Source organism: Euwallacea similis, chromosome 3 (genome assembly GCF_039881205.1).
Source record: "Euwallacea similis isolate ESF13 chromosome 3, ESF131.1, whole genome shotgun sequence".
In the NCBI taxonomy this organism is placed as follows: domain Eukaryota; kingdom Metazoa; phylum Arthropoda; class Insecta; order Coleoptera; family Curculionidae; genus Euwallacea; species Euwallacea similis.
Window position 1 is genome coordinate 3,514,320 of NC_089611.1, and position 17,550 is coordinate 3,531,869.

The 17,550-nt window shown below is 37.3% G+C and overlaps 1 protein-coding gene and 1 long non-coding RNA gene across 4 annotated transcripts in view; both read right to left on the reverse strand.

Annotated features, from left to right (window-relative positions):
- The window catches only part of side (sidestep), a 36,558-nt gene extending 22,531 nt beyond the window's left edge, over positions 1–14,027 (reverse strand). For 2 of the 3 annotated variants that reach the window (XM_066406908.1, XM_066406907.1), the window contains exons 1-2: positions 13,792–14,027; positions 1,135–1,267 (exon numbers count right to left, since the gene is read on the reverse strand). In XM_066406908.1, coding sequence (XP_066263005.1) covers positions 1,135–1,267; positions 13,792–13,897 — 239 coding nt within the window. In that variant the 5' untranslated portion in view covers positions 13,898–14,027. The remainder of the gene's footprint in view (positions 1–1,134; positions 1,268–13,791) is intronic. The other variant, XM_066406909.1, reaches the window with a different exon arrangement.
- LOC136419873 (uncharacterized) lies at positions 3,511–6,496 on the reverse strand. The gene is made up of 5 exons (XR_010753135.1): positions 6,251–6,496; positions 6,037–6,201; positions 4,762–5,612; positions 3,874–4,705; positions 3,511–3,813 (listed from the first exon to the last, which is right to left on the reverse strand). It is a non-coding gene; the product is annotated as an uncharacterized lncRNA (long non-coding RNA).
- Positions 14,028–17,550: the final 3,523 nt, after the last annotated feature.

A 17,550-nucleotide genomic window follows, 5' to 3' on the forward strand; every position in this document is an offset into this window, starting at 1 on the left:
GGGTTTTTCACTTTTTGGCTCGTAAATAATAGCAGATTTTAAGTGGTTGTGATACTCTATTTGCAGTACTCTTCATAATTGCCGGAGTTATGACATGCGGATTGTTGTGTGTTTCGTTTTTCGAATCATTCCGAAAATTTGAAAAACAGAACTTTATGCAGAGTTTTTATGCTTTACGAGGATTATCGACTCTTTATTGCGCTATAATCCATAAAGGATAAATCAGATGTGCATATGCATTTCATAACAGCGTAATTATTTAAAAAAATACTAGTGTCACGAAAGAAAATATTTCAAATTCTCCTCTTTACTCAGCTTTTCATTTTGAAATAATATTCCGATTAGGTCAGTATAGTTTCTAAAAGTCTAAAATTTGAAAATTCCCCTCAATCATCAGTCTGAAATAAAAAAGTTAGTGGGGTCGTTAAGTTTATTTACAAGATTCGAATCCGTTTTAATACACATTGCTGTAAATTATTACTCAACTTCGCCCTTCGCCAATTTGTTATCTATTTGCGATTTTTCGTCAGATTCAAATATTCAAATTATCGATCTTCTGTGGCCGAACTTTTGGGTTTCTCACTGCTCATTATCCTTTCGTAGATCCACTGAAATCGGCAAAAGGTATGGTAATTTTCTTGGGTAATAGGTCTTCGTGAATGTCTCATCACTTTTCCCCCTCAAGCTTTCTCGACATTATTTGGTGGTAAACACAAATTTATTAGTAACATAAGAAAATTCCTCAACAGTTCCGAGGAACGTGTACCATATCGCCTTTACCACGTGAGTTATCGTGAACCAATACAAACGAATCTAAATTTTAAACCGAATCGCAAAGGCCGCTTGATTGCATGCGGACATTCAAAAAATAAATAAATTTACGTCCCAAAATAAAACTCCCATTATCGACATACATGGCACGTTAAGCTCTTTATGAAAACGCATTTGGAATTGGTATTGGGCAGGTGCAGTGTTTAAATAACCAATATGAGGTCTTTTTTCTAAACACCAAGCGGTGTTTTCATGTAGTTTAATTTGGGGACTCGTAAATGCCTTTCTGGCAACAGTTGCGGTAGCAATTTAACGGCGAATTTAGCACACAAAATTATTACAGATTTTCTAATCAGGTATTACCTGTACAGAGGCATTCCTAAGGAATCTTTGAACCAAAAAATCATGGTGACATTGTCTCCTGGTAGAGCAGGAGTTACATCGCAGGGTAGGTTTGCGTCCCTTCCCGTCACTGCCCACACCATCTTTGCTGGTACTGCAAAAAAAGTTATATTAAAAGAGGGAAAGTTTCAGGATAAATGTGTGATAATGAAATCCAGGAATTTGGCACAGACTCAGTCATATATTACACAATTCAGGTTCCTACAACGTAACAATATAAATTTCGCAGGCATTCCTAAGGAGTGTACGTGGCAGAATTGTAGAATCCAAATTGGTTTTGGCCCCGATAACAATGTGTTTGTGTTTGATTAATTCCGGCCAGAATTCGAATGCCAACAATCTTCGGAGTATCTTATCTCAGGCAAACTTGACCCTAGACTTGAGGGTAGTTTGTGCATCGACGGTCCCAATTAATTATCCAACTTTGCCAGGGGCGAAGCCCCGTTTTTATATTCAAATTACTCGCTTTTTTGCTGTTAGAATGGAAGAGCGAGCGGGAATATTTAGTTGCCATTTAGCATGGGAAATGTTATTGTTTGACGATCAAAGGAGAAGCTTACTGGGCAATAATAAAATGGGGAATTGAATAAACTGCTGTTGTAATGTCTGTATTATTTTACAGCTAGTTAAATGTTGCGTTTGGGTTTTTATTGGTGAATATTTTTCGCCATTTGTTTTATGGGTCATGAAAGCGCCATGCTGGATGGAAAATGTCTCAGTTTATTACATTAAATTAATTATTTGCATTTGAGAAAGTCGCGGTTCGTGTTTAAAAAGTTCAGCATCTGCTAATTGTGGTGAGTTTTTACAGCAAGCTCGGCATGTTTCTGTCTTTTAGCCCACAAAATTGACAATTGTCCCATATCTTGGAAGTCTTGGAGCTTTAGAAACTCAATTTTAGGCATATTTTTTTAAGACTGGAGCCCGCTGGTCGAAATTTGTTCGCTGCGGTCCTTCGGTGGGGGCTGGGCGGCTGAGGTCCCCCGGTCGAAAGGGACAGGCTGGCCATCCAGGGGTTGTCTTAAACTCTGTTTATAACAACAAAGTAAAAGCAAATAGTTTTAAGTTTGCTAGTAATTTTAAAATTTATTTGTGAATGCCACAGTAACGACGGAGAGTAAGGTTTAGAGGATTTACGAATGTCCTGAACCATTGTTGGATTTATTTAAAATATGACATTCGGAATTCTTGATGTATTTTTAGAATTTGATTCAGTTGGTGAAAGACTAGATTCCACAATTTTCAAAATCAATAGAGAAGGGTTCAGACATAAAATTACGCGCCGAACTATCAGGTCGAGTCTCTTGTAGACATAATCTTTAAAATATCATCTCAACTACATTTATATTTCCCAAATTTGGAATTCTTCCTCGATACCAAATTTAAGGCCGTCGCTGTATACATTTCGTCGTCGAAACTAGAATAGTGAAAACAAATAAAAAAACATCGCTGGCATCAGCAGTGTTGCTGGATACAAAACGGGACCCCCGCTAGGAATCCACATAACAACACGAGCATATGACATCGGGTGTCGTGTGCCTTACTGGCAGTTTGCCCATTCCAGGGATGACAAAAATATCTGCGTGGGCGATTGTCCTCGGAATTTTCAAGCGTAACAAAGATTAAGGATCAGCCAGATGGATGTTATAATATAATCAGCCTTCAGCAATTTTTTACTGGAATATTATCGTAATCGATCAATTATTCGTCGAATTGAAATAGCTACTATGTGGTCGTGGACAATATTAATAGAACGTAAAACGAACTTAAACAAAATATCCATTAAGTTATAATAAGCTCTCACTCGTTACGAATTAACCGAACGCAAACATTTCCATCAAAATTTGTTTGTTTAGTTTCCATTGTTATTTTCCCAGTGAGAGAGACTTGTTTAATTACCAACTATGTTTTGGCACGAATTGTACCCCTATTTATACAATGCTGATATTACATATCCATTTTTCGTTGCATATCTAGTTACTTGAGATCCCAATAAAAAATATTTTTTGGATTTCTGAACATAGTTTTCTCAAAAAATCAATTTCGAGGCGAGAAAATAATATAACGTAAACCGTTTTCGAGATTTTCAAATGCTCAAAATTAATTGACCAAAATCTGGTATTGCCACTATACCCAGGTAGGCCAATACGCAGGCATAGTTGCTAGTTACATATGAGGAGATCTCTCTCCAGACTAGAGGGGATGATGCACCGGAGAAGCACCGGAATTACGTAGGAAAAAGAAATTCTACAGCTTTAAATCACTCATTGTATAATTTAAAGTCATTATAATTTAATCCCTAATATCGATCGACAAACGATATAACTTTAGGTCTTTTCTTATCGTTTAGTTGCATCGGATTACGAGAGGAAATTTCATTCCTGAAAGTCGGGTGGTGGCATGCATGAATGTTTTAGCACAAGATACCCCCTTTACAACAGCAATACTACATAACAATTTTTCATTGTGTATCGATCGCCACCTACTTAGATCCCAATAAAAAAGCTTTTATGTCTATTCAGGCCTAATCCGTCTGTCTACATTTTCGTTGACCCGTTACAAAATGCAAACGTCAACCCTTATTATTCCCCCTAACAGGGGCCTGTCCATGGCAATTCCATTCCGGCTAGAAACCGTCAACTTACATGAAATAAAAGAGATTAATAGTGGAGTTAAAACGCTATTAATATAAAGACGCACTTGGAGCTTTTAGAGCTCGCTTTTTATGCAAGCACCATTATTTGAAGAAAACAAGAATTAAAACGAGTTGCGAACGTGGCAGAAGGCACTAGCCGGACAATTTAAAAATAATTAGTTTGAGTGCGGGACGTCCTTTTTGTCCCGCGCGTCCGCAAAAGCTGAAACCAGACAAGAGCTTTTAATCATATTTAAAACTTTTTTTGTTGCCCACTTCGTGGCTACCGCCGCCTTTGTGGAAAACAAATTGTTTGGGGATTGAATTAGGGCTGATTTTGCTTGTTTTCTCGGCATGTAAGAATTTATTTATGTGTTTCTGGATTAAGGAAATCTAGGAGAAGGGCTGCAATCTACTGGTCACGACAACTTCTTTTCCAAAAAAAGTCTAGGGGAAATTCCAAGAGAAATAGAATCACCGTTCAAGTTCACTTTTTGTACAAGTCATTTTCATGGCCCGTATTTCCGTCTTTTCAACAAAAAAAATTAATTTCCATTCATTGCAGAGATCAAGATAGTAAATATTTACACGAACTTGGGGTTCAAATAATTCCAGTATATTCGCTTTCAACGTAAACGCTATTTCATCATCTGGGTATACAAGGCAAGTTTTCCGAGTCAGTCCTCTCAAAACAAGCCCCATCAGTCGCTCGAAAATTGATGGAGTATTGCGAAATCCGAAAGGCATAACAGTAAATTGATGTAGTCCAGAGCTGGTGGAAAATGCGTATTTTTCTTGTCCTGGGAAAGAACTTCGCTTGAAATTTTTTGGATCTACCCCTTCGCTGGAATTTTCTCCAGTAAAACTGTAATTTCTAGATCGTCCTAAAGGAAATTCCTGAAAAAATATAACCACGGTTCAGCTTCACAGTTTTTGCGAAACATTTTTATAACCTGCGTTTTTCTCAATTTTCAACAATGAAAAACAAATTGCATTCTTTGCTGAAAACAAAGTTGTAGATGCCTCAACAAAGGCGAAATTCGAATAATTTCAGTATATTCACGTTTAACGGAAACATTATTTCATCATTTGAGTATTCAAGGCAAGCTTTCCAAGTCACCCCTCTCAAAACGAGCTCTATCAGTCGCTTGAAAATTGATGGAGCGCTACGCAATCTAAAACACATAGCAGTGAATTTATGTAGTTCAGAGCCTGTGAAAAACGCAGTCTTTTCCTTATCTTTGGGACAATCTTCACTTGCCAAAACCTTCTTTTTTTATTTAAAGTGGGGAACTGTTTCTTCCCTAAAATGGCCAAGGTGTCATCTCTACGTGACAATCCTTGGTCCGGTCATTAAGTTTCCTGTAATCGGCACAGAACCGTGTTGAATCATCTTTTTTCTTAACAAGCACTCTCAAACTGCAGATGGCTAGATCACCCTACTGTGATGCTACAGCATTCCCTGCAGCAAATTGTCGACCTCATGTTGTTTAGGCTAAATGCTTGCTGTTTAGGACTTGAGGGCTTATTTCTTTAACAGCAAGTTTTTTCGACTGGCGCCAATTTAACGATTTATTTAGTTGATGCATCCTCTGGAACAAATGCCAAAAATTCACCTGTAACAAAATTTCCTGGCAAACATCGTCGTCCAGCTGCCATTTCCTGGCGCCTAGACCAACTCTTGGAAAATGTGCATGCATGCAACAAATGTTTATACTTAAACGTGTTCTCCAGTTAGGGCTGATTCAAGGTGACAGTGAAGTTCCTTCGCAATAATTGTCCCAAATAACATTCGGGAACATTCCTGTAAAAAAAAAATAGTAGAAAAGCAAAGAATGAAGAAACGGTATTTCGTTTCAAACGAAAATCGTTCACACATTTGCGGATGTTGACTTCAAAGTCCGACTTAAAATAGAAGACATTGACATGTTTAAAATAGTTCTGCTGTAGGCTTCGCGGCTCAAAAGGAAATTCGAGAGAAGTCGGCAAAGATGACGAGTCCTGGCAGCTCTAAAAGGACTTATCTAATTTACATTATCAGGACGGAAAGGGCCATTTAAGTCTCTAATTAGCAGGGTTGCGAGATTATATTATCTCGTTTTATGCTCGACCTGTTAGCCGTTCGCAAGACATTCGGATCTTCATAATTTCTATTTGCGAGATTAGGGGGATCGTCTTTATTAGCTCTGGGTCAAATGAGGGGAAGATTTAGGAGTCATTAGACATACTTCAAAGCATATTACACAAATCAGTACAGAACGAGATTTAGGTCCGGTTTAACATCTTCTGGAATAATTGCGAATTCTAGTTTCTCAAGAAATGCCAAAATCACGAATTCTTCAAAAGACGATGAAAATCAATAGTGGGAGAAATTGCCTTATTAGTTGTGTGCTCTGAAACGTCTCTACCAATAAAGATTCAAATGTTAGATGTAATATTTACCTGTCAGTTCAAGACTGAAGCCGAAACTTGTTAAAAATAATGTTAAGCAACTTAAAATCAACAAAGAGAGTCGAGCCATCTTGGTGTAATGTTTATGTATTACCGACTAATGGTACCATTGCAAGGTCTAGTAATATATCATTAAAATGGTACCCAGTCAATTTACAATGGCAGTTTGCAGTAAATAATTTATCAACTTTCCTGGGATAGGTTATTAATAATGCGTGGTTTGCATAAAAACATAATGGCCTTTGAACTAGGCCCGATACAGAGTGAGTCCCGTTTTGGTCTGATCGTATATTTGTCTCATCAACTGAAACGGATAAAATTGAAATTCAAAGGGCATTTCTAAACGGCCATACCATTATCCCCAAATATCATTAATAAGCGATCCCTAGAGTCACCTAATACCCGGAAAATGCAAATTAAACAATTCCTTCCCCACAATAAAGCCATGTCAATCGGAAATCTCCGGGGTCCTTTATAGGGATTATCACGCTTACCTTATTTCTGCATATTTACTGTTGTTACAGTGAATCATAAAAGTCCGGAGGATCGAAAATTCAAGAGTTAAGCTAATTAAACGTCTTAAGTTGAGACCCTTTTCAGGGGATAATGGAAATTAATTAATACGTTTTAAGGAACTGCCCTGTGGCATTGCGAGCCCCAATGGGAGTATTAAGGGGCTTATGCTTACGTTTATTACACTGAGAGTTGAGATGAAATATCTCTGATGCCCTACCAAATTTCGGCGTTGAATTTAACATCTCAAGTGTCTAGAAAACATAATAATTGAGAGATTGTAGTGTAGTGCTTAGTTGAAGAATTATGTCATTAAAATCATCCAGTGAATGACTCATTTTAGTTGTGGGATATTACAAAATTATGTTTCAGTACCTCTTAAGATTTCAGATATTTAACAGGCCCACAGAGATGATTAATTTAATTAACTTTTTTTGTCCAATTGGCTGGTAACAAAGGACCGGAGAATTCCTAGGATTCCAGTCCCAATAATTGGGGTCTAGTTTCCCTTGTTTATTCGCGTTTGTGTTTCGACCAAAACAGGAAAACTCGGTCGCCCAACGGTAACAAATATGTAATTTCTTGGCTCACAAATCAAAGCGAAATTGGCTAACGCTTTTAGTTAGGAACGCAATTGCCTGTTTATTTGTGTATTTAAATTAAACGCCGAAATAATTTACGTGGAGCCTGACTGGTTATATAAACGAGGATAGACAAACATGGTTCAATTACGACGTATTCTGCGTTGTTTCTTCAAAAAATAGTACAGGAATTTCAAGCTGAATTTGCAAATATACCAGTCAGATTGCTCAAATATTTATGAAACTATCACACTTTTGAATAATAGAAATGAAACATACACCTCAGAGCTTTAAAGATACTTTAATTCCCAAGAAGTAACGCAAAACATAAAGACTAAATATTTATTTATGATATTCGGTACTACCAGACATGAGGTCCTCATCGAAGGACATCTACTGCAAATCCATATTGCTTAAAATTCACCTCCTGAAATACATCACAACTGTAAATATCTACGTCAATGTGCTATACATTTATATCCCTCAATCTGTCTTTATTTTTACTTTTATGTCCCTGTCCTTGTCGCCTTTTTATTATTTTTTAATTTTACGTCACATGGTTTTCCATCTCGACTAGTGAATTACTGGAAAATCTGCTGGATATATTTGGTACTTGAAAACGTTTCAATTGGTCTCATTTGATAAAAATAAGGTCTTGAAGCTTGTGGAATATCGTGAAGAGTGCAAAGGAAAGGTTTATATATTATTTATATATTATAGCTCTTTCTCTGTCACAATAAAGTGTTTTAATTAAACATCTGCATGTGCATCTTAGGTTTTCAAACAGAGCTTTGATCAAACTTTCGTCTTTTTGAGTATAAAAACATCGGACCACTTATTGATTACACTATTCAGAAGGCTGGATCGCTTGTTATTTGGTTCAACTACCCAGTGCTAAAACTCCCCATCGGACGTCCGGCAATGCGAAATGATGCTTTTAGGGCGGTGAGGGCCAATACATATTTTAGTATCAACATAAAAGAGGAGCGCACGGTTTCGTCTATTAATAATTTGAATTAAACACCTGGCGGTCCATATGATCGTTGTGGCCCTGTCTGAACCTACTTAGAGCGGTCCGATAGACCACCAAAGCGCTGGATGTGTTAACGAACTTCTGGCACCACCGCCTCTGTCTTTCAGTAGCAAAGGAACCGCGTAACTTACATCAACCACTGAAGAAGGATGCAATTGTTGTCCATGGGTTGTCAGTAAATCTACGATGGACTCAGAAATTTTCCAAAAATGCTCTACAACTGAGACTGACATCTGGTGACAGATAACTTACGGGAACTAAAACACCCAAGTACGTCAGAAAACTCTTTGGGTGGATCATAGTGGACCTTCTGATCCCTTCAAATCTCTCCCGACTGAGCTAGTCAAAATTTCCGACTTTGTGTCTTTGACTTGAATTTAGTTTCAAGACATTTTAAAGAAAATGTGATAGACAGGTAATCGATAGGGGATGCTCCATATATTTTAACGCAGCTAGACGTATTACGTTATCGGTAATGGGAAAGTCACAATTTGACTTTAAAGTGAAATTTACAAGATTTTCCCAACTTGCAGATTTTTAGTCTTCTCCACTTTATGCTGAGGCCTGCACTGGATCGATTTCCGTGCAGGAGGCCATCAACGCTCTAAACTACGTTTTAAACAGAGTTTAAAATACAATTTAGGACCTCAGACCTTGCTAAAAATATGTTTAAAAAATCATTTAAAAACGAAGTTTTCAACACAAAACCCGGTTACATACCCAAGTTCCCTTACACGATTGATCGATTAGGTGATTTTTGAATGGAGCCGCCAACACATCGGCTTATAAATATTTAATCGCCTCTGTAGCTCTAAGTAATGTAAGCAAACTTTGATCTCAAACCACGTGCTAATGCTATTGGCAAATGTATTTATCGTTGGAAATAATAAACCGACATAGCAAAAACTTCATACACATGGTAGTTGTGCCTTTTACCCGATAACTTCAATAAAAAATCCGATATATCTCTCATCGAGCGTTGCTACTCAATGGCTATTTACTTGTTTATTTAACTTGAAAGTGATAAGAGGGTTTTAAAGTTTATGAGTTAAACAAAAGGCCCCGGAACGAGTCAGGCAATAAATCATTTATTTGTTTAATTTTCCAGTCAAATCAAGCAAATAATGATTTCCTAGCAATAAAGTTCTGGATTTTTACTGCCGCGATTTTATGGGCATGGCTCAAAAATATTCAAAGCCCAATTTATCTCTAGATTTGTCCCAATTTGATGAGGAAGTTCCTCCTCACGTTTCGGACATGACAAGCTGGAAGTTTAATGATTTGTTAACTGGTAAGTGCATTTTACGGCAATTCTTGGGCTGAAATAATAATAACCATTGTGGTATGCGGCTTAATTTTAGAATGCGAATGTGCACTATTAATTTATTTATAGGCTCGAACGATATGTGGGTAATGGGAATTGGCTTTGTCGGTGATGGTCTTGAACTATTATTTCGGTAATTGAAAAGGACATTGCTGAAATGTATGTTTTTATTAAATAACATCGCATCAATTGAAATGAATAAAAATCTCAACACGACTCGTTTAGGGGAAAATATGTCAGGAGTATTAACGCGACTTACTGAAACCTAAACAACATAAAAACTCCCTTCTCTGAAAGCTACAGAAATATTTCTAAATGCGTCATAGACTATTTCCTAGTCCAATTTATATATTCCGGTACATGTGGTCGCTTCCCGAAATAAAATGCCATCATACAAAAATGAAAGGGGCCGAACACCATGTGAGGGCTTTGTGCGGTTTTTGGGTTATTGCTTATTCAGTTTCGTCCATGTATCGACTGCCAATCTCAATTTTCTTTATATTACGTGAGGTTATTCGACGAGACTAATTTGTTGCCACAAATTCATAAGACATGAACGAATTCATAAAACATGAAAAACGCATGCCGGTTTAGTTCACCATAAAATCGTAATAAAATATCGTGCCAGTTCAAATTATATGGAAAACGAGATGAAAAAAACAACTCATTTGACGTTACATGCAAACAAAGTTCTAAATAAATCAGGTCAGTGTTGATTATTTAAAAACACCGTGAAAAATCGCCTCAGTTCAGGCTATTTAAAAAACCTAGCGAAAAACATCAAATCGGAGCGAATAAGTCGGGTCAATTCCTGGTTACTCGAAAATTCTAAGAAATTTGAAAACATGACAGAATAGAATCAGGTCAAAACATAAATCAATTTTAGCTCAGGTAATTTAAAAACGAAGTAGAATCAGATCAGTTTTAGTTACTCACAATCGCCGTAAAAGAAACTCGGGTCAATGCGGGTTAAAGAGGAATCAATCAGATCAGATCAAAGATAATCAGAATACTTGAAAACTGAAGCGAATAAAATAAAGTTGGTCAGTTCAGGTTGCCTGAAACCACATAGGTACTTAGTTGGGTAAACACGATAACTAGACGAAACATAAGAATAAATCAGAATGATACTGGTTAGTTTGAGTTGCCTGAAGCCATTAAAAAATAACAATGATACGTCTGTAGCCAGGAATTCGATAAAAATTTGGCACAATTGACAATATCAATGACAACGAACTGATAATGACAATGAAATGACATTGACAGTGGAATTATTGTGACAAGGTGGGAGAGCGGAAAGAGAAAGAGGAGAAGAAGAATGAAGGAACCGAGTGAAAAAAATTAGATCCATTCCAATTGCTGGCAAACCCCAAGAGGGGAAGAAAATCAAATTAGTTGAGGTTACTTCGCTTGAAAACTGAAGCGGAGAAATCAGGTTATATGCTTGACATAAGGGTGGAATAAAATCATAACAATTCAGGTTTTCTATAATGAAAAAACAGCAGGAATTTGAACAAACGGCATAAAATCGGATCAGTTTAGGTTACTTGAAAATAGTGAGGAATAAATCAGGTTAGTCCCCTTCAACTGAAACTGGAGGGAAAAAATTCTGATTGGCACGTAACATCATAGGACATATTAGGTAAATTCAGGTTATATGAAAAATGGAGGAAATCAGGAAAGTTCAATATTTTTCAAAAACGTAAAAGGAGAGAAATCACGTTAATCCAGGTGACTATGAAATCAAAAACTCGATTCACAATTCTTATTTCAGTCTTCTTTACGTGCTCTTTTTCGCATAAGTCGACAAAATTTAGATTCTCTGTGGACCCTGGAAACTTATTTGTAATTCCAATTAGTCCATAAATTCACAATTGTGTGTTGTGATCACAATTCGGCACTTCCTGATTATACACCTTTTGATACGAAAACAAGACCAATTTTTTTTTCATCGTACATAGAGACACATTATTGCTACATGAATTTCAGTCACTTCAACAATTTTCATTCGATTTTTTTCGCGCGCTTTGAAAGCACAACGTTGTTGACACTATATTTAAAACTGCCAATAACCTGGATACTATTTTTATTACATAGTGACAACACTAGATCAGCACGCTGATTGCCAAATGCTTAATATCTATTTCTAGAAAGATTGTATATTTATAAAGAATAGTTAGTGTTAAAGTCGTCTAAGTGCATATTCGAACCCGGATGTTCTAGGAGTTCTTCGAGCAAAGAGTGATGTAGATTTTCACCCCTAACTAGTCTCCTTCCTTTCATAATACCCCATAAATGTCTGAAAATTTGTTAGAAATTAAATGGAAGTAAATATTTTCAAAAATCATCAATGATTTTTATCCTCATTTTTATTAATATTATTATTTATTTTTATTTGTTATATTTCATTACATTTGTTATCCTCCGATTTCTCGATAAGCTCCCGAAGCATAAATTGTTAATGTGCAATGCTACCTTAAAATCTTGTTTTGCGACTTTTTCCTGAAAAACCGTCCTAAAAACTGGACGCATTTGACTGAAGTTCTCACAAACAGGTTTTAACTGAAAATCTGCAACTAAGCTTATCATCCATGAATCCAGACATAGCTCTGGAAAGGTGATGAACAACTCAGTGATATCAAGATTTTTCGTCTATTCTTGATAGAAAAACGAACAGTTTTGAACTCTGGATAATTGTAACCGCATCTTTACTACTGATATAATAATACAAAGAGACTCCTTTTCATATTTGTGCTTCAAATGAAATTGTTGCCTTGCAAACCGAACAATAAAACGAGGTAAACTTGCAGGTCTAAACCTGGCGGGTAAACTGTCAATAAAACGGGAAAATCTACTTACAAAGAGAGAGAAATACGTGGAAAAACCCGTGGGTAAATCGTGAAATTTCCAGGAAGGACGCACATCCGTTTTGTAGTTGGCGCGACAGCCTCACAATACGGTGCAAACGGAAAAACAAGAAAAGGGGCGAGGAGAGGAAAACGTCAGTTATCGAAGGCTCTAAATTCATTTAGAGTGGAAAACGGAAGGGGTTTTTAAAAATAATGAGAGGCCCGAGGACCCTTCCAGGGTCTCGAGAACGAGGAAAGGGGGCGAGAATTGTTCGCTTTGTAATAACTTCAGGAGAAATCAAATTTTTTGGGTATTTCAAGCTTCAAAATATTCCCCCTGGTGAAACTTTTGCGCTATGGTACCATTAAAAAGGAATTAATCAAATACAAACAGCCAAGATTAATAACCCGAAAAATATCCCGTGAAATGTCCCTATTAATAGCCTCTTCACACAAATAGATACCTGAAAACAATAACCTCTACTATGAAGATTCAAAAATAAACTACTTTTGATGTGGGAGGAAAACACACTTTTGAGTTTCAGTGCCCTGAAGTTCTCATACAAATACGTCAGCAAGTGTGTGTGTATGATATTTTTGAAAATATTATTGGTGCCACGTTCTGCTGGCGCCTCATTATGCGACGCAGGTACGACTTCCATGTCTTGTAAACAATTTTCATGAAACATTACATCATGTGGGTTTCACGAGAAGTGACATAATTATATGGACTAAAACACCTGTGGAATGAGTAATAAACAGTGCAGTTCTAAGTTAAAATCAATATTATTGAAATGTATGTGCTGTAGCGGGCGTTGAAGTGAAAATTGTTGGGTACGTGGTTTCAAACTTTTCAATGTGATAACGAAAACTTTCTTCGTTTTTATTATTTTTTTGGCGTAGCTCTTTCAAAAGAAATGTGGCGAAATACTGTGGAAGTTGCCCTGAGTTTCCTAGAACTGCTTCGGAATGTAAGGTGCCCCACGAGTTATCGTGGAAACGAAAGAAAAAGTAATTCAAAAATATGATGCAGTTTGAAAAAGAACAAGAGAGCAGAAGTCTACGGCTTTCCTCCAATTGATTCAGCAACAGTTTCATTGAGATCTCCTTCGGAGGCGACTAGTGTTCTTGGTAATTCGTCATGTTAGATATCTCGATCGAGATATCCAGTAACTTCTTCAGAAAGTTGAGAAATATTCCTTTGTTGGTGTCTCAAATTAAAACCCACTTACAGCTCTTCTGAAACTCCTTCGAATCCAACATGTTCACCTCACCAGTTTCCAACTCCACAATCACCCACAGCATGAGTAAAACGTCACACAGACACGTCAATCCCATTGTCGCACTATTTATCCCATATCAGCAATTCGATAATTTTCAAATAATTACGGTAATTAGAATCTCGGAAGCGGTGGGCGCTATACGACACCGGCATTATCTCGCGTTTGATCGGCGCTACTGCAGTAACGCGCATCTAATACTGAAACCACGTTGAGAGAAAAGATTGTGTGTTCCGAGCCTTAACTCCTACTCTGATGGGTATTTATGGAAGCATTTAGCTGTTTTGGTGTTCGTTTTTCCTGAAAAAAGGTCTTTTGGGAGGTGATTGCTGCAGGTGAGGTTGGGAGCTAGAAATGATCTTTTTTCGCTAAGAAAATGAAGTCCTGGAACGAGATGGAAACGGATAAGGTCGTCGACCTAAAAAGTTTTCCAAGATCCAGTTTTAAGATATTCTTGGCAAATCCTATTTTTGGCTTCGAAAATAGTTCTCCAGTTTAAAAAGTCCTAAGTATTTTTTCGGACTTTTAGAGCCTTTCTGTTATTCTCAAATTGTTCGCTTTTTTCAATTTTGCGTGATTCCTAGGTATACAGAGCCTGGCGCATTGTTCTCTATATGTTCCCTGTATATAGAGAAACCTCTAGTAAACACGCCAGAGCCTCAACTTTTCTGAATTCATCACCCATGGAAATTTCTTTAAAAGAAGGAGAGAAAAGTTAGAAGCCAACCTTTGTACACGTTATATGGCTTTCATAATTTACGAGCATATATTTCACCATCAGCCGAAATATAAAGGGAGGCGAAACTTTTTATTTCTTCTTCTAATTTTACGATGCCAACTTTAAATGTGGGTTAAGTGGAAAGTTTTTAACAAAAGCCGCCATTTTTACGTGTCCCTCAACTATTCCATTCGAGGATTTATTCTTCGAGGAGAACAGCCCGCGATACAATGGGACCTGTGTGACTCCAGCTCCCAAGAATATTTATATTGCGATTTTTTCCCTCTAGAATGAGACTTTTTCCTCAATTTTTTTCTGCTGAGTTTAATTAAAACGTAAAAAAGACGGCTTTGAAGTGCTCATTGTGCTGGTTAAACGTGAGGAAAGCTTACTCAGGCGCCATCAATTAACGTATAATTAAAATACTGCGAACTAAATTAAGCTTGTTAGGGAATTTCGCTGTTTTCGCGGAAATAGATTTCTATTACTAGAAGGTGATTGACAACTTATTGTTTTCCGAGAATCAGTAAGTTTTTCAGTCTAATTCTGAAATTTCCTTATATTTTCGTCCTTCAAAATATACTCTCATATAATGTTCCCCATACATCAGAGTTTTTCAGGGTCTTTGCGACAGGTACCGGCTAGGCACGGCTCTGTTTTTAGATCTGTTTGAACCGAAATTTTTCTTGTGGTAGAAACACCTCACATTACAAATGACTGACCTTTTATAAACGTCTAATTTTTTTCCAGTTCCTACTCTGAATACATTCAACAGAAATAGGTATGGCCTGCACGCCTCTGTGTTCCAAACTTCCCACGCCCATTTGGCAAATGTTGCTTTTTTATGAACAAAACCACTTTAGGTTAGTTCTGGTGAATTGGTGGTTAACACTCGGATCAGAGTGAACGCAGGGGTCGGGAATGAAACAGCGAAAACACGACAAAATCAATTTATTAGAATTTATAACAGTCCTTTAGAAATCCGGGCCTGAGTGACTAAACAAACAGACTTGTAAAGTAAATCGTGAGGAGGATATTCGGTTTTTTTTAGGTGAACAGGAAACTTGGAATATTTACCTGAAAACGGCTTAGTTCTGAAACTATTTTTAGCGTCGCGATTAAGAAAAATCAGCGAAAGTACTAATGGGAAGTTCTTCGAGAAATTTTTTTTGTGGAAGCCAAAAAATACCAGGAAAACATCTTTTTCTTTGAAAATCATTTGCCCTTTTTTCCCCATTTCCCTGGAAAGTAAATCGGTTTTCTTCTTTTTTCTCAGGCAGTAAAAACCGGAGGGGACCCAATTAAACTGCATGTCCAAGGCTCTATCAAAATTTCAATTGGGGTATCCAAAAGCAAATGCGATCGAAAATCGACGGGTACCTGCGTCCTGCCAATTTTTCTCGCTGGATTTCAAAGTTTGCATTCCTGTAGATATTATAATATTTAAGTAGCGCCTTTGCTGCCAGCCGACGAGCAACCTGAATTTAATAATGCATAATAAAATTGGTGAAGGGGATAATAACCTTGAGAAGTAATTTGCTCAAGTTGGCAGTAAATCCAAATTCGACTATACGAGGGAGTCTCTGTGAAGCTATGCACATGTAGGTAGGTATGTAGTAGGCATAAACCCCCTTTATCCGAGCCAACGCCATAAATTAAACAACGTTTGCGGCCTAATTAGAGTAAACGTGTGTGTCTCTGTTATTCTAAACCAAGTATTAGCAAAACCGAATCTATTTTAAATTGCAAAGCGGAATATTGCGTTCCCTGGTTATTTACCTAAAGGCTGTAGATCGATAGAATAGAGAACCCCCGTCCAGGTTCACATTTTAGGCTCGGTTCACATGAAAGAGCGAAAAAGGAAGTCTAATTTAGATCAGACGGTGGCAGTAATTGATTCTCGCGTGTGGAAATCTAAAATCACCAAAGAGAAAGATTCGTGCCGGTTATCAATTATCATGGTTTTAAAGCAGGAAGAGAGTTGTGCGGCTTTTGAGGTCAAAGTTAATTAAAAAAATCTGCTCAAATTGACTAAAAACCAGCATAGACCAGACTCAAAAACGGTGGTTTTATCCAACGGCCCGGTGTAATGCCGCAGCATAAATCATGCCTCGACCGAGATAATGCCGGCGAATTCACCCTTCTCCCACGTAGAGCTTTATCACTCCTAATTTATTAATTTTAGAGGGGCAATAAATCCGCAAAAAATCCTCGATGGGACCAAGAATAAGTCGTGAAATGAACTTATTCATTATAAAATAATTGAAGTGCCAAAGCTTTTTGTTAGCTCGCGATGGCTTCGGGCGATAGAACACGCCGGGTTTGCTTTACAACGCGATTCTTTAAGGGTTTCTTCCTATAAAATATTGTTCAGCACGCCGGTATTGAGGGCACGAAATTAGTAGAGGGGATGGAGATATTTCACCATGTGAAGTTCACCTTGTGTGCAAGGGTTACTGTTCGTGAAATTGCTCCTTATTCTCGTCAAAACACCCTTTGAAGCTATTTGAACTGAGGAGTCTGGTTTAAACTGGGATATGTAGGGTTTTTTTATGCTTGAAATATTAGACCCCGTTGGAAATTTTCAGGAAACTTTCGAAACTCCTAAGGTGTCATCTTTCATTCTAATCGATATAGAAGTGGAGTTTAAAGCGTCTTCATTTTAGGGGCAAAACAGGTATCACACTGGCTAGATCCAACTAGAAACTACAGGAAATAATGCTACCTCGCACCTATTGGTGTGTTAGCTCATCGAAGAGGTCGATTTGAGAATTTTTTAAAAGGAACGTTCTCCACGAATTCCCGAGATATTTCCGCCAAACTTTGAAAACTGCCTAATTGCAGGTACGCTTAGGACCACATAACGACTAAGAAAAAAAATAGAAATTAGATGAGAAAAATTTAGAGGCAAAAGGCTGGATGAGAAGAGATGTGGAAGTGGAAGTACGAGAAAACAGCCACTAATGGGCAGTAATGCAGGATTAAGGAATACA